Consider the following 24,849-nt stretch of genomic DNA (forward strand, 5'->3'; position numbering starts at 1 on the left):
GGCTCCAGCTCCTTCATTCAGTGTATTAGCCTAAGGCTCTTGTGGGGTGGATTTGCGCTCCTCCTCCTCCCCCCCGTGCTCTCGGACCGATGCTGCATCTGGGGACACCGACCTCCCCCCCCATGACGAGGATTTGGCCTGAACCCCTCGGAGCGGCCGAGACGGTCGTTGTTCTGTCTTCCTCCCCTCCTCCTCCTCCTCGTTTCGGGCGGCACTGGGCCGGGCGGGGGGCGGGCCACGGGGCGGGCGGGGCGGTGATGCCCCTCCCGGTGCGGCGGGGCTGGTGGCGGAGCACAGCGGGGCCAGGGCCGCTCACACCGGCGGCAGCAGCGGCGGCGGCGGGGCCATGAAGGTGAAGAAGAGCGGCGGAGCCGGGGCGGCGGCGGCAGCTCGTACCGAGGAGGAGCTGGGCCGGAAGGCGCTCATCGGGCCCGACGATGTGCTGGGGCTGCAGCGGGTCACCAGCGGTGCGTACTGGGGAGGGAGCTGCCCCGGGACTCGGTGGGGCGCGGAGCGGGGGGATCCAGGACCGGCTTGCGGCGGTAGTAGGAGATGGGGAACACATCCTCCTTGGGACTGGCGAGCAGAGGAGGGAACTGGTTTGGGGATGCTACCTCAGGGGACAGGATCCTCCTCGGTGCTACCTCTGGGGTCTGGGTGCTATCCAGGCACCGCAGGGGATGGCAAGACCTGAAGCTCAGGTCTGGGGATGCTTCCCCCTAACCCCAGGGATGCACGAGCTGTGGAGCAGTCCCCCACCACCCCCCCCCGCTCCCGGCAGGATGCCACCCTCCTGTGTCTGTGCCCCTGTGTGCAGGGCTGAGCTAAACTGACCCTATAGCCGTGGGGCTGGGGGCTAGGCTGGATCTGTGGCCAGCAACTTTAGGAGGGCTTCACTGCAGCCCCATCCTGAAAACCCTCCCTGCAATTTCGCCTTCCTAAATATTGCACTGCTGAGCATCCTCAGGGGACATCAGGTGCGGGAGCATGCAGCTGGAAGGTCTGTTGTGCTCGGCAGAGCAGCTCATCTGGGGCTAGACAGATGTCTTGGACCTGTCGGGGTTGTAGCATGCCAGGTTGGGACAGGGTATATGCCGGCAATGCCCAAGGGTTGTCTGCCCTGCTGCCCACCAAAAAAAGCCTTTTTATATGTCCTGGGTCCTTTGGGTCATCTCTCTGCAGGCAGCAGGTTGAGCAAGGGAAGAAGACTTCTGAGGGGGGTGGGAAGAAGGAGGAGGGTGCTGGCCTGGGTGTCCAGACGTGCTCCTCTTCGCCTCAGAGCGCTCTGCAATGTGGCGTTGGAGCAGGGTTTGTGTCACAGGCTGGGGCTGTGCGGCGTGACGAGCCCTGGAGAGGAAGGATGCGGCTGTGAGCGTCGGTGTGCGCTGGCAGCCCTCTGGGCTTCTGCGTGGTGAGCAGGCTGGGAGGAGAGCCCTGGGGGGACTGGGTGTTTGTCCTCAGGAAGGGGTTATGCAGGCTCCTCTCTGGCAGAGGGGCTGCTGTGGCTGGGGTGTCCTTGGGTCCCCTTTTCCAAGCAGAGATGCTCTGCTAGGCTGCATCAGAGTGATTCGCTGCCCAGGCCCAGAAATCTGCCCGTAGCAAGGAGAGCTGTGCAGCAGGCACCGAAGTGTGCTGCCAGGAGGCTTGAGGAGCAGCAGTTAGATGGTGAATCCAAGCGATGGCTCCATGAAACGCTTCATGTACGTGCTGCACGGTAGCCTGTGTGTCCCTGCCTGTGGCAGTGCTGTCTGGAGGGGCTGCAGGCACCTGGCCACCCTTGCTCCCAGGGCATGCAGACCTGTGGATGGTGCATGGCTCTTGGTAGCCACCTGCATTCCCAAGGCACAGGGAAGGCTGAGCTGGTCACCCTGGCTTCAGGGCCAGGCTGGGACAGCTGGTTGTCACCTGCTTCTTCCAACCATGGGGCAGTGTGCTCTGGAGCACAGGGAAGATGTGAAATGCATGAAAATGCTTTGCTCTTCTGCTATGAGACTTGCTGGTATGAGGATAGCACAGGAGGTGTGGATGGGTCAGGCCAAACAAGAATCTGGTCCTGTGATGAGCTGTGGGTAATGTCTGCACTTGGGAACTGCTTGCATGTCCTGCTGGCTATGTGGGAGCTAGCAAATGTGCTCTGCACCTGAAATCCTCAGTGTGTGTTTAGGGATACAGGTATGCAATACATCCACATTGGGCATATTGTATTTTATGACCAAGGAATGTGTTGCAGCACTCCTTATCAAGCTTGGTTTTGCAGCTGGTGAGTTTAGCACAGAGAGGAAAGATACAGGAATATTTTTCTGATCCTCAACATCTAATGATTATTTGGGACATTCTGTGGCCTTTTCTCATTTCCACGTGCCACAGCAAGCTCCTAAAAACAGATTGCCAAAAATACCACTGTGAAAGTGTTCCAGTTGTCTGATCTGAGCAGAGGGTGCTGCAGGGAGGGGGAAGGACCAGGCTGTGGGAGAGAAGTTCGGCCCCAGCCCCAACCTTTCCCTTGAAGATGCTGAGTTGGGGCAGACACGATGCCTTGCTTCAGCAGTTCTGTCTTTTGATGCCTGAAGTTTTGGTGCTCCAGATGGTTTGAAGCTACAGGGTGAGTTGGTAGCAGGGTTGCAGCAGAAAGGTCTTCCTGGCCTGGATGTCCTTTGTTGTTCCAGATGGAGCATGATCTACCTTTATCCAAACTCATGGGCCAGTAACATGGTAGCTCACACTGTTGAGAGATTGCTATTAAGCTGTGAGCTGATCAGAGACCTAGGCACATTTTAATGTTGCTTCAGCAGACAAAGCCCAGGATGAACCATGTTAGAAGAGAGCTTGGTACTGCAGGAATGTGTGTTTGAGAATTGCTTACACCTTGAGTAGCCTGTGTGTTTCTGCTTGTGTAGGAAGAGGTAGAATCCTGGCTACTTGATGGAGTCCAGTATGGATCCAGTTACAGAAGGGACTCCTTGGCACAGCTGCCTGTGGTATCAGGGCACTGTGTCACACCTTGCTGCCCTGCATTTGCCTGAGGTGTGCTGATCCTGCAGATGCTCTTTTGGAACTTTTGGATCTTGTCATTTTATGCTTGCTCTGCCTGCGGTGGAACTCCTCGATGCTTCCTGATACACTGGGCAAACCTGCTTGCCTTTGGAACCAAACTGCTGCTTGTGGTTGCTCCCTGTTGAGCAGGCAGCATGCAAGCAGGCTCTTAGCCCCGCTCTGGCACTGGGGGCTAGGAAAAAACCCTTGCTTTTGCATCAGGAAGCACAGCTGGGCTTTGCTCTTTCAACAGGTACAGCTGATAAATGAGCAAATGTGAAACAGCTCAGGCTGGGAGGGTGGAGATACAGGATGTGGCTCTGTGGCAAAAGCACACTTAGTGCTAACCTAGAGAAACCCTGTCTGTAACCAGCCAGGAGAGCCAGCTGGGCTCTGCTTTTAATGTGCTTCTAATAAGCTTAAAGTGTGAGTTGTGCAAACTGTCCTGCATTTGCTGTGTCCTTTCAATGTGAAATTCTCTAGCAGCTCTAGGGCCATAATATTTTTGGGCACTGGGATCCAGTCTGATGGATCTGGGGTGCTGTCCTGGAATATCATGGAATTGTTTGGTTGGAAAAGATCTTTAAGATCATCGAGTCCAGCCATTATCCAACTCTACTAAGTCTGATGCTAAATCATGTTACTCAACACCACATCTCTATGACTTTTAAGTACCTCTGTCTGGGCCTTTTGGCTGGGCTCCAGCTGCATTTGGTGTAAGGTGCATGAACCATTTTCATTGCAATTAGCAAGATTTGTCACTTGCTCACATGAGTGCAGTTACAAAAAAGAGGAAAAACCTTAGGACATGATTAACTTTGGATTAGCAAAGGAGTGGGGCAGAGCTCAGTTCAAATTGCAATTAATTACTCAAGCAGCCAGAGGATTGGAGGAGTCCATCTGCAGTTATTGGGGTGTTGGTGTCTGTGAATGCCATGTCCTGCCTTTTGGAGCCATCTGAGGACCTGAGGCCTTTTGTCCCCAGGCACTGTCCCTCCTGTCTTTGACCATGCTGCATCTCACAGCTTTGCTGGCTCATGCTGCATGACCCCCACGTTAGCTGCAGGGCAAGGTTAATTCAAGCACAGCTTTATTCTTTTCCTCCCTCTTTGGGGTTAGACTCATCAGTGCTCAGCAGAAAGATGATGCTGCACCCCCTGTAACGCCACCCCTCTTGCCATGTGCAGCGGTGCCAGGCTTCCAACAGATATGGAATGAAAGGCAAGCTTCAGCTTCTAAGACTAGCCTGCCTGCTGTAGCTCCAGGTGCCTGTACAGTTTGTCTGGACTACTAAATCAAAGCTGCTATCAGTGAGGTTTATTCTAAAGCTGATTTTATCTTGGCAAACCCAAAGGGTTAAACAATCGATTACATACTTGGAGACAATTACAAAACAAAACCTAGAAATAAGGAGCACAGACTTAATCATTTCTGAAACTAATCTCTTCCCCAAGCTGTCATTGAGGATTTCTGAGACTTCTTTTAGCAGCTTTATCTAAAGGCCAGCTTGGCAGAGGGCTGCCTCAATGGGTCGATCAGGACAGACCCTTCCTGGATGACTTTCATACCAGGTTCCCTGTAGTGCCCAAATCAACCTTCCAAGCCACTCCTGGACCATGACTGTCCTTTCCTTCCTCAAGCAGTTGGGAAAATGTCTTGTATTAGGAGCTCTGATTAGCTGGGGGTGTTTATGAGGAGGTTAAGGAGTCACTGTTTAGAGTTGTCCAGGGCTGTGGTGTGCGGATATGCAGAGATCTTGCTGCGGAGCTGTGTCAAGCTGCTCTCACCATGTTTTCCTCACCATGCACATTATGAACCTTCTCAAGGCTTTGTGAGAAAGCACAGCTCATAGTGTTTGTAGATGAAGGGTTTGTTTTTTAGTGGTCTCACAGTACAATATGGGCTGTTCACATTTCTAGGGCAGCACACATGGTGTGTGTGTAGCTCAGAGTGTTGGTCTGGCAGCTGGGGGGGTTCCTCCTTCTGCTGTTCCTGATGGAAATGGCAAAGGTAAGAAGAAAGCTGGAGGAGTCAGCCTGGGGATTTGGCCAGAGCCTGATTGCTTTGGCTTAGTCCTGTGTAAGAGCAAAGGCAACTGACTTGGTTCATGTTGTGCACATAGTTTCAGACTTAAGAGTGCAAACAGCATGAACAAGGGGGGCGGGAAAGAGTGTTTGGATGCCTTAGGGATGAGGGAAGAGCAGCTCCATCCTTCCTTAACAAGGCCTGGAGGGCTGTGATCAAATGAATTGTGAGAGAGGGAAGTCTGGAAAGCTCTAGCTAACACAATATTAAAGACAAGCAGGCTGCCCCAAAAAGCAGAACCTGGTGAGCTGTGTGATGGGACTTGGTGTGCAGTGTGGCAAGGCAGACTGCCAGGTGGGCACATGTTGTACAGGCTATGGGCACCTTTGTGTCTGCCCCAGCTCGGTGACTGCTAGGCTGCATGCCTCTGCTTCATTCACAGTGGTGATCACTGAATATGACGCTGCAGAAGAGCTCTCATCAGATCCTCCTGGTGTGAGGTCTTTCCTCTAGGACAGGACATTCTCAGTAGAATCATGGAATTGTTTTTGTTGGAAAAGACCTCTATGATCATTGCGTCCAACCATCGACCTAATGCCACTGTGGCCATGAAACTATGTCCTGAAGCGCCATATTCAATCGTTTTTGAACACCTCCAGGGATGCTGACTCCACCGCTTCCCTGGGCAGCCTGTTCCAATCCCTGACCACCTGTTCAGTAGAGAATTTTTTCCCAAATATCCAACTTAAACCTCTCCAGTTACAATTTCAGGCCATTTCTTCTTGTTCTATCACTACATACTAGGGAGAAGAGACTGACCCTCACCTCACTATACTCTCTTTTCAGGAAGTTATAGTGAGCAAGAAGGTCTCTCCTCAGACTTCTCTTCACCAGACTAAGCAACCCTGGTTCCCTCAGCTGCTCCTCAGAAGACTTGCTCTATAGACCCTTCACCAGCTTCATTGTGCTTCTCTGGATGTGCTCCAGCAACTCAATGTCCTTTTTGTAGTGAAGGGCCAGTACCCTGCCACTGTGCTGAGGGCTGCAGGTGTCCCCCTACCCATTGGTCTCCACTGGCTTTGCTTATCCAACCCATGGCTTTAGAAATGGAGCATGTCCTGGCTGGCTTAGCTTGTTTCTCTGCTCTTTTCTTTACACAACTTGAACTGCTAAGTTAAAGGGCAGGGGAAATGGTTTAGTTCTTTAATTGGACCCCGTCTGTCTAAGCAGGCATATCAATACCTGAACCCTGCCCTGCCTTCCCCTCCAGGTCTTGTACTCTGTCCTGCGTCAGCACTATGGATCTTCAGGGGTTCATGCTATTTTTGCTTGCTTCCTCCTGAGACTCTTCAATCTGATAATCTCCTAATCTCCAGTTCCTAGCAATTCCTCTGCAGTTGTCTTAGTGTTGTACCTGGCTTATGTCTTGGGAGTTGTCTTCAAAATAGCTTCTGACCTTGCTGGCTAATGCGTGTTTAGAAATAGGCCTGCATAGCTCCAGCAGCCTTCTCACTCCCCAGATTATTGCCTCTGTTAAGGAGAGATGTCCCTGTTACAAACCACTGCTGCTGCATCAGTTTCTTGTACAGCATCCTCCTGACTGATGCTCATTTTCCTACCCAGATTTGGGTGTTTTCTTGCCTCAGATACACTTTGCTTTCCTCTGCAGACTATTAAAGCCTTAAAATAGGAGCTGCCCAATCTGAGTTTAGATGCTCTGATAAGCACCATGGAAATATCTGTAGAGTCTGTGAGAGGGGCCACGTGCTTTCTCCTGCTTGCAGAGAAGGAGAGAGGCTCTTGATAGGAGCACAGGAAGAAGTGCTTGGTGGAGTGGTTGCAAAGGAAACGTGAAAATACAGGATCGACTTCTAGCTTCCTGTGATGAGGATCAAACACCTAATCTCATCCTTTGGATAGCTGAAACAACAGGAAGAGGGCAGGAGGAGAAAGTGCCTTCATTAGCTTTCTTCTTGTGCTATCCAGCAATGTACTAGCCCTCACCTTTTGTGCTCCTCTGTAATGCCAGCTTGCTAAAATACATGGCTGGAAACATGCACCTGGGTTCACAGTGTACCATTGCTCACAGGAGAATAGGCAGTGCTTGCTGGCATTGTCTGAGCTGTTTTGCTGGTTTCTTTTGCAATCTTGGTTGTTCTAGGGAGGGGAAGAAAGTTACCTGAGTGAGAACTGGTTCTTCTCTGGATTGGACAGCGGAGGTACCACCTCAGAACTGTAAATGGGGAATGAGCATCCACAGTTCCTGGTAACAACACTAGAGGCCTCTTCCTGAGTGCCTTGCCACAGATTGCTCTTTGGGTTTCTTTTTTAATTGCTTTTTCATACAGAGGCAATAGGCCAATTCATGAAGGACTCCATTGTGGCTGACTCAGGAAGTCCATCACCTCTGCTGCTTCCTGACAGCACCACAGTGTTGCGAGTTGTGCTTCTAGACTCTTCAAAACCATGAAAAAGAAAGTAAATGTCTCTAGTAGTGGCGAGCTGCAGATCTTTGGACATGATGCAGGGAAGGAAGCTGCAGAGGCACCGGAAGGAAAATTGTGAGTGAGCAGTAGCTGCCAACACCAGGTCTGGGCAAGTTGCAGGAGTTGGCTTTTTGCTTTGAGAACAGATTCAACCCGGTAGTTGAGCTCTTGCTGGGAGGAGTTTGGGCATGGTGGTCTGGGATAGGGCAATTCTCTGGGCTTTGGAAGGAGTAGGAAATGCTTCTTTCCTGTGAATTGTTTGTGCTCTGTTTAATGTAGATACTTCTGGCCAAAAGCCCATCTGTGGGTTTCCCAAGGCAGTGCTGATGTGTCCATCCCTTGCTCAGAGTGTGCTCTCTGCCAGCCCTGAATCAGAGGAGTTCTGATCACTATTATTTGGTTATTAACAGGGAAACGACAGCAACCTGCTTCAGGGGAAGCTGAGCAAATGAGAAGACTTTTTATCCTGAGAGACCAAGCCTACCTTTCTTCTAATGAGCCACTTCACCCAACAGAGGCTTGAGCTGTCTTATGTCTTCCAGCAGATTGAGGGAGGTTCTTCTCCCCCTCTACTCTGCCCTGGTGAGACCTCACCTGGAATACAGCATCCAGTTCTGGGCTTCCCAGTTCAGGAAGGACAGAGATCTGCTGGAGTAAGGCCAAGGGAGGGCTACAAGGATGATGAAGGGACTGGAGCTCTGCCTTGTGAGGAGAGGCTGAGAGCCTTGGGGCTTTTTAGTCTGGAGAAGAGAAGATTGAGAGGGGGTTTAACAAATGTTTATAAATATCTGAGAGCTGGGGGTCAGGAGGAAGGGGACAGGCTCTGCTCACTTGCACCCTGGGATAGGACAAAGGGCAATGGATATAACACAAGGAGGAACTTCTTCACTGTGAGAGTTACAGAGCACTGGAGCAGGCTGCCCAGAGAGGTTGTGGAGCCTCCTTCTCTGGAGACTTTCAAGACCCCTCTAGATGTGTTCCTGTGCAACCTGTGCTGGATTCTATGGTCCTGCTCTGACAGGGGGGGGTGGACTTGATGATCTTCAGAGGTCCCTTCCAACCCCTAGTATCCTGTCAGCCTGTGATCCTGTAACTGAAGTGGACGTGAACGCTGCCTCCCTTCCCCAAATGGTGGTGGTGGTGACTTGGGCTAACGAAAGCAGATGATACATTTGAGTGCGTCACGGCCGTGTGGGCAACTGGGCCCTTCAGTCATTTAAAAATAAGTGTGTCTAGGATGAGATTAGCAAACCTGACAGTGCTCAGCTAAGCACACAAGTCTCTGCCAATTGCAAGCAGCCCATTCCCAATAAGACCTGCCAGCGTAGCTGCAGGCTTCTGTTATGTATGGGGGGGGGAAAAAAAACCCAGCATGTGGCTGCTTTGATTGATTTTTGAACAGGAATTGCAGCAAGCAAATGTGATGCAGGCTGAGAGGAATATGTGTGCCTCCTTTCTTTTTCCTGCTAGGAGACTGGGCACTGCCAGAGGAAGAAAAACCACTTGATTGCAGCAGTGCTCTGGCAGCTAATCTTCCCAGATGTCATCCACTTAGCTACTGGCATTTTTTGGGTTTCAATGATGTTTTTTTCCTCCCCCTTTTAATTCAAAAAAGATTGAAAATATTTTCGGTCCGAAAAGAGTTGGAAAATATAGTGCAGAGGTGAAAAATCTCAATGAGCCTGATGGGGATTCTGCCTGGGGTTTACTCCTCTTTGGTGGCTCTGCTTGGCTCTCTTCTCCTCCAGATGAGTCATGGACACCGTTACTGCAGCAACGCTGCTGCCAAGGAGGGGGATAAAGCTGTTGCCATGGTGCTGCATGGGCAGGAATTCTGCAGGAGGAAAAACACTTAATAATTAACTTGCAGAGAAACCCGGCTTCAGACTTTGCCTGCGTGCTCTGGGGAAGGTGTCCCCAGCTCCCAGGCGACCACCAGGCTGTGCTGGTACGGCCTCTTGCCTTCGTGGAGAGCAGGGTGTGAAGGGTCCAAGCACAGCCACGGGCTGAGGAAGGAGAAGCTGGAGCTGTGGGAAGCTGCTCCTGCTTTTGTCAGTCTGTTTTGCATGGGGCTGCTTGGAGCCAGGAACTTGTGGGATGGGTTAAGAATTTGGACTGGCTGTTGTGCTAGAACCTAAAATCATTGTGTAATTGTAGGACATGTACCTGAGAATTACTAAATGGTGAGGCTTAAGGCCAGGGCTTGGTTTAATTTTCTGTCTCATCTCCTTGGCTACTGCTAGAGACAGAAAAGAAGATTTTGTGCAGTTTTTAGGCTATTTTTTATGGTAGTAAAAAGGTTGAGCTTTTGTCTTGTTCTTGCTGTTAATGTGGGTACTGGTGGTGTTTTTGCTTTGTGCTGTGTGGGTAGGGAAGGGAAACCTCTCTGCTGAGTGCCAGAGATGCTTTGAACATGGTCCTCTCTCTTAAAGCCCATTCCTTTGAGCATTCACCATACGGTGGTGGTGATGGAGAGCAGCAGAACCCTACAGAGAGCATGTTTAACACATTGAACATTTGGACACTTCTCCACGTTAAGGAGATTTGCAAAGAGTAAAGGACTTCTAGGTCAGTGCAGGTGTCTAGTTTGTGCTCAGCTGCACCTAGCAGCAACCTTCCACATTGCTGACTCCAGCCAGCTTTGTCTCTTGCTATAGAAACACCTGATTTCATAGAATACAATCACAGAATCATTAAGGTTGGAAAAGACCTCTAAGATCATGAAGTCCAACCCTCAACCTAACACCACCATGCCCACTAAAGCATAGTATCATAGTATCAGTCAGGGTTGGAAGGAACCACAAGGATCGTCTAGTTCCAGCCCCCCTGCCATGGGCAGGGACACCTCACACTAGATCAGCCTGGCCAGAGCCTCATCCAGCCTGGGCTTAAACACCTCCAGGGACGGGGCCTCGACCACCTCCCTGGACAGCCCATTGCAGGGCTTCACCACTCTCATGGTGAAGAACTTCCTCCTCACATCCAGCCTGAATCTCCCCACCTCCAGCTTCATTCCATTCCCCCTAGTCCTATCACTACCTGACATCCTGAGAAGTCCCTCCCCAGCCTTCCTGTGCCATGTCTAAACACTTTTTGAACACTTCCAGGGATGGTGACTTCCACCTCCTCCCTGGGCAGCCTGTTTCAATGCCTCACCATCCAGTAATTTTTTCCCCAATATCCAACCTAAATCTCCCCTGGTGCAACTTGAGGCTGTTTCCTCTTGCTCTATCGCTAGTTACTTGGGAGACTAACCCTCACCTCACTACAACCTCCCTTCAGGTAGTTGTAGAGAGCAAGAAGGTCTCCCCTCAGCCTCCTTTTCTCCAGGTTAAACAATCCCAGTTCCTTCTGCTGCTCCTCAGACTTGTGCTCTAGACTATTCACCAGCTTTGTTGTCCTCCTCTGTCATTACAGACTCCAGCACGAGGGTCTTGCTGTCTGGTAGTTGCAATGCATGGTGTTTGGGATGTTCTCTAACTACACCACAGCAATCTTTTATTAACTCCTTAACTATGGGATGTGCAAACCACTGCCCATGAGCCATAACCCCCAGCTATATGTAGGTACCAGAGCTGTTATACTGGTACTGGAGTAGGGGTTTTAATGGGCAGGTGTGGTCTTGGAGTACACAGTAACTTGTTTTCATAGTCAGTGAATAAGCCTTAGGTGGATGGATGCATTTGAATTTTAGAAACAGGAAAGCAGACAGCAATAAATTATTAGTTCAGCCTAATGACAGGAATTAGCAGCTGAGAAAGGGCTTAGAATTAGAATGTTAAAATACTACTTTCTCCACAGAGCCTCCAAAACAAGTCTCCTACACCATGCACAGTTCAAAAGCTAGCCCAGCATGCACTCATACACCATTTAGTTAGGTTTGTCAGCATAAAGTAAGTTACTGGAGCTGCTCTCAATCCATGCTTGTGTGTGCAGTCAAGTGAAGTGCCATTGCCCTTTCCCAGAGAGGAGCTTGGTGCCCAAGGCAGGAAGCTGTCTGAGGGCACAGCAAGGCTGAAACAGTCACTTTTCCCCAAAGATGCCAACTCTGGTGGGAGCAGGGAAAGGCTCTCTTCCCAGACTGGTTTCCTAACACAGGGAAAGGCTTCAACACCATCTTCAGCACTGAGTTAAAAACAAGCAAACAATCCTTGTATGGGACAATCATCAGTGTTGGGAAGAGGCCATCCTTTGTTGGAGAGCTGGAGACAGGGGAGGTGGCACAGGGAGGACACTCCTGTTCCAGTTACGTGCAGTTGGCTTAGTGCTCCCAAAGCTGCTTAGCATTCGCGTTCTGCCAGAGGGCAGTTTTTAAAACAGGCAAAGCCTCTTACACTGAAAAGGGCAGGATTTGGTGGAGGTGCTGACTATTCTCAATACCCTGAAGGGAAATGGCTGCAGAAGATGCTGGCACAGGGTTGGGAAAAGGTGATGACCTCCCAGTGCTGGGGGAGAGAAGTCTTTTCCCTGTCCTGCCCAAGCAGGGTGCCGTAAGCATTCAGAACCGAGGCTGTCTTCATAGATAGCAGTTTTGGATCAAACCCAGTGGAGATGCATTTGGGCTGCTTTTACTGCTGCTCATGGCCTCCAAAGGATAGCTCAAAATTCCTGGTAATTCTGGGCAGCTTTCATTCAAGTTTGCTTTCCTCTGCAGATTATTTGTGCACTCCAGAGGAAAATGTTTACAAGATAGACTTCACCAGGTTCAAAATCCGGGACATGGAATCTGGCACAGTCTTGTTTGAAATCACCAAACCAGCAGCTTCAGGTGAGTGCACACACAAAATGCTCTGGTCATGAACAAACAAATGCCTGCATCTGCTTGCTTTTGCCTTCCCCACTCCTTTCATTCAATACATTTCCCCCCAGTTGCAGATGCTGTCAACTGCAAGAGGGCTGGAGGCCCAGCAGAAAGAATGTTCAGGTGTCCTCTGTAGCAGGACAGGGAACAGAACTCCTTACTGCTGTGTTCTTACGACTGCCATCTGCGACGAGAAAGGACAGATGGATGTTGTAAACAGAAGCAGAGGAGGAGGAGATCACTGTGTGTTTGTTCCTTGGCTGTTCATCAGCTAGGAGTCCCCCCATACATACTTGAACTGTTAGTCTAACATCTTTCACTCAGGAGTCAGGAGAATTGGATTTCCTAAAAGGAGAGACTTTGACAGTTGTGCAAATTGGGCAAACTGAAACATTTGCTGTTTTGGAGCTCTTCACATGTAACCATCAAGTGTTACCTGTTGCCAGTGCTAATAAAAACCCAGGGCAACTGTTCTCCTCCTGATCAAGCAGATAAATCTTCCCCACCTCACTGCAGGTGAGAGGAAGTTTTCTGTAGCCTATTGCTAGCAGCTCAAACATGCTGGGCGAAATGGCTTGTTCAGAGTCATGCTGCCATCCTGAATCAGAGGTGTGAGCAGTAAGTCACCTCAGAAGATGGGGAGTGTATCAAACCACAGGTGGCAGAGTACTGCCATCTTGCAGTACTCTGTCTCTGAGTGACCAGCAGTGAATGCCTTAGAGAGTCTAGGAAGAGAGTAAGCACATCTCGAGGTGTTCTCAGAATGCTTTCCTGGCTTCTCAGCCTCCATACTGTACAGCTGCAAGTATTTCCACAGGGTTTCTGTTTCTCAGATGGCTGTGACAGGACCTTGCTTTGTGCTTTGCACTTTTCCAGAACGTGAACACAATGACAAGAAGGACATTGACCCCAACGCCGGGCGGTTTGTACGTTACCAGTTTACTCCAGCTTTTCTTAGACTCCGGCAAGTGGGAGCCACGTAAGTAGAGGCTGCTCCTGGGCTACTTTTCCTAGCACAGGAAACAACTGAAATCTTATTAAAACAATGTCTTTTGCTTGCTGATCCTGTCAGGAAGTTGACTTAGAATATTTTGCTGTTCTGAGGATCACCAAACATCTTTGCTGGATGCTTTACTTTCTCCATCCCTTCATCTTGTTTATTTACCTCAGGAATAGGGATGGAGCTGAAGAGATTAATGCTAAAAGGGACGAAATAAGGTGTACAGAATATCCAGGTATCCCAGCTATTTTCTGCACATTATAGTTTGTTTGTGAGAGGCTCTACCAGCTTTGGAAGATTTCTCTGCAGCTTTCCACATTGCATTCCCCCCAGAAAACATCAATCCATAGATGTGTGTGAGCTGGTGAAGTCATGTTTGGCACTTTATGCACCAGAATGGACTTTGACTTGTCTATCTCTGGTAAACCACACCAAAACGTGACACCTAAAGTATCTTCCTGTAAAACTTTAGGCCAAAGGTATTGCTACTGGAATGCAGGTGACAGAATGTATTGTTTCTTTAGTCAAAGTTAATAGTAATTACTACTAACTACATTATTACTGTTAACTGATTATTGCTCCTAACTTCAGATTTCTCTGCAGTTAAACAACATGCATCAGGAGGTGCAATTTTCAGCTTGTGTTTTCTCTTCTTGCCCTCCAAAGAGCAGGCTGGTGGGCTGCTTTGTCCTCACTGGAGATTTTAGCAGGATATTGGGTCGTGTTGTGTCAGATTCTTTGTTACCTTTGTTTTCCTTTACATTGTCTGAAGTTTAAATTAGTAGATCTAATCAAGAGCTTTATGCCTGTTGCTATGATGTCGTTAAGTCCATAATAGTATAATGGAGCAGCAGCTGTAGTTTCCATCACAAACCTCTTTGTTTCAGGTGGATAGAAATCGTTAGTTTGGAGTGCAGTTTGATAGAGCCCTTCAGCAGTAAGTGTGTCCTTCCCAAAAACTGATGGACAGTGGCTTTGTTTAAAAGAAAAAAGAAGAAGGAGGGGAGAAAAAAAAAAGGTATTTTGGAGAGCTTGATTAAAATTCAACATTTGGTTATGATGCAAAAGAATGAAAATTCCTTGTCAGAGAACACATGCAGAGCAAGGCTGCATGGTGCTGCTTCCTGCCAGGTTTAGAGGTGTGGATCATTTGGTTTTGGAAGAGAAGTTGAAGCATCAATAAGCACCTCCCTGGCTGCTATTTGGTTAAAATGGTAAATACCCAACTTTTGGTTTGAGCCAAACTAATAACTGTGTCTTTCTGGCTTACTTATGTTGTATGTAGCTAATACCAACCTTTATTTACGTAAGAGAAACTTGAATACAGTGATGGTTGAAATTTGTTCCTCTTTACCACTTACAAAGAAGGAACAGAAGAGGGACTGTTTTCTGTAGAAGAGGGACCACTTTCTGTAGAAGAGGGACCACTGAGGGACCACTTTCTGTAGAAGAGGGACCACTTTCTGTAGAAGAGGGACCACTTTCTGTAGTTCTGCCTTTGTTTTACTACCCACCAGAAGAATTAAAAGAACTTGAGTGAAAATCCCATACGACAAGGAAGGTGCAGTGAGTGATCTAGTGAAGTGCTTATCCAATACAGGAGGATCTTTCCTTCAGTGAAGAGTTGAAGGTTGCAAAGTTGTCTTGCATGTCTCTTCTTTTTAGGTAAAAAGAATCAAAGTAAGGTATGATCTATGAGTTGTGATGCTAAGCTGCGTCCCTGTAGCACGCTTGGAGAAAGAGGCAATGATAACTTGCTCAGTACCATTGCTTGGCGTGGTGTGCCTTCTTTTGTCAGCCGAGCTCTCTTTCAGGAATGGCTGCAAATCTTGTTTGAGGAAGAAAGCTCATTTCAGTCTTCTCCTTCTTTTCCAGGGTGGAATTCACAGTAGGGGACAAGCCCATCAATAACTTCCGCATGATCGAGAGGCACTATTTCCGGGATCAGTTGCTGAAGAGTTTTGATTTTGAATTTGGGTTCTGCATCCCCAGCAGTAAAAACACTTGTGAGCACATCTATGAGTTTCCCCAGCTCTCTGAGGATCTCAGTAAGCTCTCTCTTTGCTTATGGGGTTACCACACGGTGATGTCAATCTAAAGGGTTTTGAGAAAGCCCTTTCTTAAACGCTGTCTGTAGAAAGTTGGGGAGGGTAGAATCCTTCCAGGAAGTTTTCTGTTTGTGGTAATACAGATTTAATTTTCTAGTAGCATGTCTCTTGTCACCTACTAAGCAATTGCTTTATTTTTTTCCTGAACCCATAAAAGGGAAGCTGCGGTCTTGGGGAGCAAAAGATAATTGTGTTATAAAACAACCCACCCCCCCACCCCCCCCCGCCAACCCACCAGGATTAAAAGCCATTGAGTAAATGGATGACTTAAATGTTATGTTCTATTTTAATGTTTGATGTGCTCTATTGATAGCCTGGAAGCTTTCAGTTTTAGTACAGATATAACTTTTATTTTCTCTCCTCTCTCCCAAGACACAGCAGCATGAGCACTAAATCTGAGTGATCTTCTATTCTCCACGACCCCTAATCACCTATGTCAGCACTGATTCTGCAGGCTGTGGAACATGCAGTGCTGCACTGCTCTGCACTCACTGTCATGCCAGAACAAATTTCTCTGGAGTTCACTTGTTTATGACTTTTTTCTTAAACCAAACCAAGCCAGCCCCCAAACTCTAATGTGCTGCTGTTTTGAGCTTAGGTGGGGCACTACACCTACACTTTGTGTGGTGCCTTCTGTCTGGATTATGTTTGAGTGCTTTGTGTTATTTTTATGCTTTTCTGCTTTATTATGTTTGAGTCAACAAATGGTTTGGGCAGGTTCCTGTTTTAGCTTTCTTCCTCTTCAGAGTTTGCTGCTGTCTGAGCAATGCTGTTAAAGGTAACGGAAGCTCAGGGCAGAGTGCTGCCCCAGCAGGGGCTTCTCTGTGACATTTAAGAGCAACAAAGTTGGTGAGGGGTTTGGAACACAAGCCCTATGAGGAGAGGTTGAGGGAGCTGGGGTTGCTTAGCCTGGAGAAGAGGAGGCTCAGGGGAGACCTTATCACTCTCTACAACTACCTGAAGGGAGGTTGTAGACAGGCGGATGATGGTCTCTTCTCCCAGGCACCCAGTACCAGAACAAGAGGACACAGTCTCAGGCTGCACCAGGGGAGGTTCAGGTTGGCTGTTAGGAAGAAGTTCTATACAGAAAGAGTGATTGCCCATTGGAATGTGCTGCCTGGGGAGGTGGTGGAGTCACCGTCATTGAAGGTGTTCAGAAGGAGACTTGATGGGGTGCTTGGTGCCATGGGTTAGCTGTTTGGGTGGGTTGGATTGGTTGATGGGTTGGACACGATGATCTTGAAGGTCTCTTCCAACCTGGTTTGGTTTATTCTAATAAAGGTTATTCTAATGATCAATTATTGTTTTCCTTTTTCACCCCTGCAGTTCGGGAGATGATCCTCCACCCCTACGAGACACAGTCGGACAGTTTCTACTTTGTAGACAACAAGCTGGTGATGCACAACAAGGCAGATTATTCCTACAGTGGAGGACCTTAAGCACACAGGATGGACAGCCAACCTGCGCTGGCCTTCCCTTCCTATTGAAGTCGTCAGGGATACCAACACCTTCAGTTCCGTTGCCTACAATGTTGAGTGGAGAAGGACCAAACCAAGGACTCCTGGCCACAGTAGGAGTTTCATGACTAAATTTGTCAGTCTTGTCTTTGCTGAGCTCTGAAGCAGACCCAGTTCTTCAGAACTTTTAAGCGGTTCTACGATGCTAAATGATCTTTGGATACCACTTCCCTAAGTTCTTCAAGCATCTGCTCTGAAAATAGCCTTGTGGGACCTGAGCATTCTGCCCAAATTCTGTGGATCAGTGTTCTTGCCCTCCAGTATCTTTTAGGACGTGATTGCTTTCTGAGAGAAGAGTCTGAGAAACCCCCAGAGTGGATGGATGCAAATGCAGAGCTTGCTTTGTGTCTCTCTGCGAATCCTTCAAAGGCATGGCCAATTTGACTTGTACATCCAGCTGAAAGTGTCGAGCCTAACATTTCACAAAAGCAAGTTTCATCTTTAGATTAGCTCTCTAAACAAGTGTCTCATCCTGTAGTTTTGTTCCTTCCATGTCATGCTCTGTTTAATCTTGGGAACGTTGAAACTCTCAGTGAAGACCAGTGAGTGGTTCAGGGACAGAGCTGGTACTGTCCTTTTACATTTCACATGAAGGCAAAGTTGCTTTGAGGGTCTAGGAACTTTCCATTAATTTCAGTATTTGCAAACTGATTGCAGAATAATCAGGATAAGTGGAGGGATTTTAGCTGTATTTAACATTTTAACATAGCTAACATCCAGCCTGTTCATGCTCTGTGTTTTGCATCTCTCTTTAATCTCTGCTCAATCCTAACATAAGGGCTTTGACGCTGCTTTGTAGAGCAAGGCTTTCATTTCTCTAGGGCAGCTGGAGAGCGTAGAATTTCCAGTTTTCCTTTTCCATCTGAAATGGAAGGATTGTTTTTTTTCCCTTGTTAAAAACTTTACATGTCAGATACTAATGGAGGTGAAACAGTAAGCCTGATAATGTAGGATTTCAAGGCTCAGCTTAAAGCTTTCTCTTCAGACGCCGCTAGAAGCCGAAGACCAATTTTGGCCAAGTTTCTCAGAGTGTGCTTCTTAGGAAGACAGAAGCACAGAGAAGTAGCAATATCAAAAAAGAGCAATCTAGTGTATGCAAAACAAAATCCTGAGAGGGCTGGGTGGGGCAGCTTCTTGTCATGAAACCCTTACTCTAGAGGTCAGCTTGCTGATACTTTGAGAAAACAAAACAATAAAGTGAAAAACAAAAGGCAGTTGCAGTTTGTAGATATTTCTATAAATACTTGGTGTCTCCATGTCTAATTCTGTGAGTTGAAGTGGAACATTGTATGTTAGCCTCAGATAGGTGTGATTGTAATAACTTTGGTAAACTAACCATTGTCAGTCGTGCTGAACATCTTTCTAGGTCACAGCCCGAGTCAAACAGAACTACAAATGGTTCCAAAAGGTGACCCTCTGCCTAGGCTCAGGGTGGGTGGTTGTGGGGGGGTTGAAAATCCACACCCCGCCCCCCCCAACATTGTGCTCTCACTTGGGGCTGTGCTCACTATTAAATGTGCTACCATTTGTGCTAGGCTTGGCTTCCTGTGCTGCTGGAGGAGGATTTCATTTTCTAAAGACAATGCAACGAGCTTAGGTTACAGCACAGAGCTTTACCCCCCTGCCTAAGATTGATAGCTAAGAAAGGACGTGAAGTTCACTGCTTTTACACAATAGTACCTTGTAGTCATTCTTGTCACAATGAGACTTGTGTTTATCACTATTTTATTATTTTCTTTTGTCTCCAGCATATTAAATCATACAATTAGCCTACAGCTGACTTAAATCTTCTTGGGACTTAACAAAGAATTTCTTCTTCGTTATTTGTACGATGTTTTGAGCTACTGATCATTGAGTTTTAGAGCACAGTAATTACTAAAGGTGAAAACAGTTTCAAAAAGTTGAAGTAATTCCCCCTCTCTTTTATTATTTTTTCTTTTCCTTTTATTTTTTTCTCCCATCAGAGCTGTTGAGCTGTCTGGATACTCAGTGACATTTTGCACATTTTAAGTATTTAGGAATTTTGTTCCAGCTTTTGAAGGAGAAAATAGGACCTGTTTCTAACACTGCCACGTCCTTCAGCACCACGTCTGCATGGGTTTTTAACGCTCCCAGGGATGGAGGCTCCCATCATTGCCCTGGGCAGCCTGTTCCAAGGCTTGATAATCCTGTTGGCTAAGAAATTTTTCCTAAAGTTCAACCTAAACCTCCCCTGGTGCAACTTGAGGCCATTTCCTCTCATCCTGTCGCTTCTTATTTGGGAGAAGAGACCAACCCCCATCTTGCTACAACCTCCTTTCAGGGAGCTGTAGAGAGCAATGAGGTCTCCCTTCACCCTCCTTTTCTCCAGGATAAACAACCCCAGTTCCCTCAGCTGCTCTGCACAAGACTTGTGCTTTAGACCTTACACCAGCTTTGTTGCTCTTCTCTGGACGTGTTCCAGCACCTCAATGCCCTTCTTGTAGTTAGGTTCACAGGATTCTATGATTTAAAGACAGAAGAGAGGGTATTTATGGCTAGCACCCTTTGCAGGTTTCTTGGGGGTACCTTCCAACTCTCACCTACTGTTCATAATAACCATTGCTGTCCATAATAATCACTTCTGTGCATAAGACCTCCTAGCAATGGTGCTTGCCTGAGACTGCCAGCCACCTATTTCACAATGATGTATGTTTCAAACAGAAATGACATCTGGGTATACTCTGGTATGAGCACTCCTCGTGCTTTGGTGCAGGCTCTTGAGTTATGACGCTGAGGATCCTCTCTGTCCAGCATGTCCTTGTCAGCCGATCTGAAATGCTCATGAATGTGTTTTGTTTTGAATTCTACCTCCTTTTGACTTCAAAAGTAATTCCATAAGAATCTTACTGTGATCAACAGACACTTGAGGGGCAGACATGCCCCTCTGAAAAAGGACCTGGAGAAAACTTCCCTTGTTCCCCACAGCACAGTCTGTTGTTAAATGGATTTTCTGACACTGCATTTTACAGTAGGGTTGAGGTTAACTGTAGAGAATGAGCTCTCCAGTGTGGGTCTCCTGGATACTGCTAACCACTCTGTGGGCAGTAATTTCAGGCTAACAGAAAACTTAGTTTAAAGCATATAGGAGATGTTTTCCTGGGTGAATTTGAGGTCTTCTATTAGTAGGAATACTTTAAACCAGAAATAAACATCAGACGTTTTCAATAAGATACATTGCAACCCATGTTAGCTATAGCTTTTATTTTTTGGTGTTGGGGAATGGTAGGGTTTTTTGTTTCATTTACAAGTCCCCACAGTTGAACAAGTTAAACCAAGGCAAATGACACAGCTTTCTGTGGGAAGTGTTAAGGAAGGTGCTTTGTTCTCTATTCCACTGCAGCAGTTACCACTGTTGCCTGTTTCACCAGGGAACAGATTGTTTGCATTTCTTTAAGGTCGTCTACATCCACAGTATTTACAAACATGCTCAAGGAAGAGGTTCCGTTCCTTTTCTGCTGTGTGTGGTGATGAAACATTGCATTGTTGCATGTAAACAGCACTGGAAGAGTGTTTTCCCCAAACCCTCTTGCAGAATAGCTGCTGTTCTGGTGCCACTTCTGTCCGTGTTTGCATTAAAGCCATGTGCAAGATTTGATGGTAAAGACCTTGCAGTGTACAGCACTGAACAGCTTTCATCTCAAAATAGAATACAATGGAATAAGCCAGGTTGGAAGAGATCTTCAAGATCATTGCATCCAACCTATCATCCAACACCACCTAATCAACTAAACCATGCAACCAAGCACCCTATCAAGTCTCCTCCTAAACACCTCCAATGATGGTGACTCCACCACCTCCCTGGGCAGCACATTCCAATCTCAGGAGGAGCTGAGAGCTCTTGGGTCGGTTATAAAATGAAACCCACATTATTTTTTTCCCCCCTTAAATTGACAGCTAATGCTTATTAGAAACCAGTTGAAAATCAGATCTTAACAGCATTATTCACAGAAGAATTTCATAGTTTCATAGTTTCATTCAGGGTTGGAAGGGACCACACGGATCATCTAGTTCCAACCCCCCTGCCATGGGCAGGGACATCCCACACTAGATCAGGCTGGCCAGAGCCTCATCCAGCCTGGGCTTAAACACCTCCAGGGACGGGGCCTCGACCACCTCCCTTGACAACACATTCCAGGGCTTCACCACTCTCATGGTGAAGAACCTCCTCCTCACATCTAGCCTGAATCTCCCCACCTCCAGCTTCATTCCATTCCCCCTAGTCCTGTCACTACCTGAGATCCTGAGTTCAGTGCTGTACAATTTGCTGGTCTCCTTGACTAGGTAATATTTAGTATTTTAATATTGATCTGTATTTGGTTTACTTTGGAAATTCATCTCCAACATCAGTGAATAATGGCTCTGGGGAAAAAAACCAACTTCACTCTTGTGTTTTTGTCTTTGGTCTCATTTTAAACTGCATTTGGTCTCATTTTCAACTGCATTTGGTCTCATTTTCAACTGCATTTGAATTAGCACTACATCTCTGTTGTAAGGAGCCAGTCTGGAAATTCGGGATCTGACTTTCTGAAAGCAAAAGAAAACATCTAAAAGCTACCCCAGATTATCTGCTAATAACGACTAGCTGTTTCCTGCCATAAGGCAGGATTAGATGTGTACTTTACAGAGGGAATTAATCTTGGAAAAAAGAAACTAAGTCTCTGTGACTGCTAAGAGTGACATAATTTTTTCTTCTGAGAGACAAGGAAATGGTAACTCAACACATTCTTTCAGTTTTTCTCAGCCTTGGGTTCCTTTAAATGTCAGGCTTCTGAAAGAGAAGTGGGTAACTGCCACGCTGGTGCTCCAGTAACTCACAGACTTTATTGGCAGGAGGAGAACAATTTATTTTGAAAAGGAACACATCAAATGTGAGCATGGTTTAAGTTCTAGAAACTTTGCTCTCAGATCAGTGGCTAAAGCCAACGTTGCTTCTTCTGAACATAGCCTTCATGTTCTGATGTTTATGCGGTAACTGGATAATCCACTCGCCCTGACTCAGAAGAATTTGGGGTGTTTTTAAGCTGTAGAAAGTCTCTTCAGGTTGTTGAGGGTTGGTTAGGACCAGGGGGAATGGAAAAAAAAAACTAGAAATGGGTAGATTCAGAGTGGATGTTAGGAGGAAGTTCTTCACCATGAGGGTGATGAGAGACTGGAACAGGTTGCCTAGGGAGGTGGTAGAAGCCTCATCCCTGGAGGTTTTTAAGGCTGGGCTGGATGTGGCTCTGAGCAACCTGCTCTAGTGTGAGGTGTCCCAGCCCATGGCAGGGGGGTTGGAACCCCCCTGGTTCCCTTCCAACCCTGACAATTCTATGGTTCTTGCTCATGCCCTCTTTCTCCATCTTGGTTTTGAGCAGGTCACCTCTGTCCTCCAGTTGAGTGTCACACAAGGTATTGTTGTGTGGCATGTCCAGGTGGTGGTGGCCATGTGTGAAATATTACAGGCCACCAAGACCCAAAGTCCTTCACTTTGAGCACACAGACTGTGTAAATGTATTGAGTAGTAGTGCTTGATGTTGACCCATAAAAAACCTCAGAAATTCCAATTTCCATGATAAAAATTAAAGGGAACTCTTACTTGTGCAAAGATTATTTGGAGGCTATTTAAGGTTAGAAAATGCTAATATCCAGCTCTTGTACTTAATAAGTATTATAAAAATGTTCTATTAATTATTCATGACCTGGAAAAGAAAATCTAACAGCTCAATTTTAATTAGATCTGGTTAGGAATGAAACTATAGAGATTATTTCTGTCCCTTGTGGGGGGGTGTGGGAGAGCAGCTCCAGCTGTGTGTATTGCACAAAAGCTAGAGGGGTTACATGTGCTGACTGGGGAGGTAAATGTTCTCTTTGGGCAAAAATGAGGGAGAGGGATCAAGACAGGAATGGAGTTAATTTCAGCTAGTGACAACCAAGAGCTTTGAGGCCATGGGGAGTGTAAATGCTTTTTCTCTTGAGTTTGAGATGGGTGGTGGCTTCTGTTAGCAGTTCCTTCCTATACCCTTGGTGTGGGCATGCCCTGGGATGATACAAACGTCTCAGCGGATCGAAAACCTCAGCGCCACTTCCTGTCATTTTTTTCTTCTCCCCATGGAAATCTGCTTGAGGAGTGTGATGCTCTGGGCCTGAAGCTGCAGCTCTGCTGTTCTCTAAACGCCAGGACAGGCTGGCTAAGCGGGTGGCATGGTGTGTTTGTGTTGTCTGTCCATGGGCTGTAGTTCACTGCCTCCCTAGAACCACTGTGTTAATGCCTACTGTGACGTCTGCTTGTGTCTTAATGCTACACTGAGAAAACCTGTTTGAATGTGACATTGACTTCTCTTTTGGGCATAGAATCAGGATTGTCTGTATTAAAATGTATTTATATTAAAAAAAAAAGAAAAAAATAATCTATTTTTTGTGGAAGGAGAGTAGGCTTCTAGTTAAGATACCATTGGGGAAATGTCAGAGACATTTATATCGCGTTCATTTCTAATTCTTTGTATCTCGTTCGCTACCTGATTCGTTTCCTAGAAGAACATCCACTGTGGCCCCTTCAGTGGCAATGCAATGCACTGTCATGCAGAGAATCTGGTTTTCAGAAAACTGAGAGTCTTTTGTTTCCTTTTGGGACAGTAGGAAACTGAGGAGGCTGCCAAGAGAAAAAGGAACCTTGGCACCAGCTCCACTTCTGTGGCTTTGGCTCCAGTAGCCAGCCTGTTTGACTTGCCTGCAGATAGGCCGGTAGTGAGAGCAAAGAGGGAGACTTCAGGATAAGGAAAATTAGATGCTACAATTTAGTCTTCCTGTAAGAGGAGAGCAGTAAAATTAATTGATACGAGGATTAAAGAGGGAGTACACTTGCTCAAAATGGTTTAATATTGGCAGCTTAGTTGTAAATGTGCATCCTAGGGACTATGCTTAACTTTTTCCATTACCTTGGAAAACGGTTCCAACCATGTCACTTTCATTAGCAAGTGGTTCTTCTCCTGTAACAAACTGCAAAAATGTAAAAAAAGAAAAACCCAAACCCAACAAAAACCAAACCACAAACCAAAACTAAATAAATTATTGATCCTAGAAATGAGGGTGATTGTCTCTTTCATTTAAATATTTCTGTTAGCAGATGAAAAATGCTGATTCCCTGATTCTCATTTCATCAATCTGTGAACCTGATGGAGCTGGTCCAGAGGAGGGCCATGGAAATGACTGGGGGGGATGGTGGAACATCTCTTCTACAGGGACAGGCTGGAGGAGCTGGGGTTGTTCAGCCTGGAGAAGAGGAGGCACCAAATAGCAGCCTCCCAGTACCTGAAGGAAGCCTACAAGAAGGCAGCAGAGGGATTGTTTGCAAAGGCCTGCAGGGATAGGATGAGGGACAGTGGTTTGAAATGAGAGAAGAGTAGATTTAGGTTGGATGTTAGGAAGTTCTTCACCATGAGGACAGTAGGACGCTGGAACAGGTTGCTCAGGGAGGTAGCTGAGGCCCTATCCTTTGAGATAATCAAGGTCAGGCTTGACAGGACTCTGGGCAACCTGATCTAATAGAGGATCACAGTACATTAGAAGTTGGAAGGGACCTCCAGAGATCATCAGGTCCAACCCCCCTGCCAAAGCAGGATCACCTAAGGTAGCCTGCACAGGAGTGCACCCAGGTGGGCTTGGAAAGTCTCCAGATGTAAAGTACATTAACAGAACTTCAGGGCTCCATTGGTGACAGTTATGCAGCAGGTTGTGCTTCTGAAGCCTCTGCCAGCTGTGCTGTGGAGAATCCATGTTGGAGATGAATGTGACACCTGGAACTGCTGGCTCTGCCATACTGACTGGAAGTGAAACATCTGCTCAGACCAAAGGGAGCTGTGTTAGGGTAATTCCATCTGAT

General features: G+C 47.1%; 1 protein-coding gene across 2 annotated transcripts; it reads left to right on the forward strand.

Moving 5' to 3' along the window:
- Window positions 1–281: 281 nt before the first annotated feature.
- UNC119 (unc-119 lipid binding chaperone) lies at window positions 282–23,377 on the forward strand. Of its 2 annotated transcripts, none has more exons than XM_068154581.1 (5): window positions 282–467; window positions 12,199–12,312; window positions 13,222–13,324; window positions 15,221–15,393; window positions 16,780–23,377. In XM_068154581.1, exons 1-5 carry the CDS (start codon window positions 347–349, stop codon window positions 16,890–16,892), a joined length of 624 nt encoding a protein of 207 aa, XP_068010682.1. In that variant the 5' UTR covers window positions 282–346; the 3' UTR covers window positions 16,893–23,377. The 2 variants fall into 2 exon arrangements, with proteins under 2 accessions (XP_068010682.1, XP_068010683.1); XM_068154582.1 differs by lacking the exon at window positions 282–467 and adding an exon at window positions 1,339–1,411.
- Window positions 23,378–24,849: the final 1,472 nt, after the last annotated feature.

This window comes from Melanerpes formicivorus, unplaced genomic scaffold (genome assembly GCF_026170545.1).
Source record: "Melanerpes formicivorus ecotype bairdi unplaced genomic scaffold, bMelFor1.0.p_v2 SCAF_29, whole genome shotgun sequence".
NCBI classification, from domain to species: Eukaryota; Metazoa; Chordata; class Aves; order Piciformes; family Picidae; genus Melanerpes; species Melanerpes formicivorus.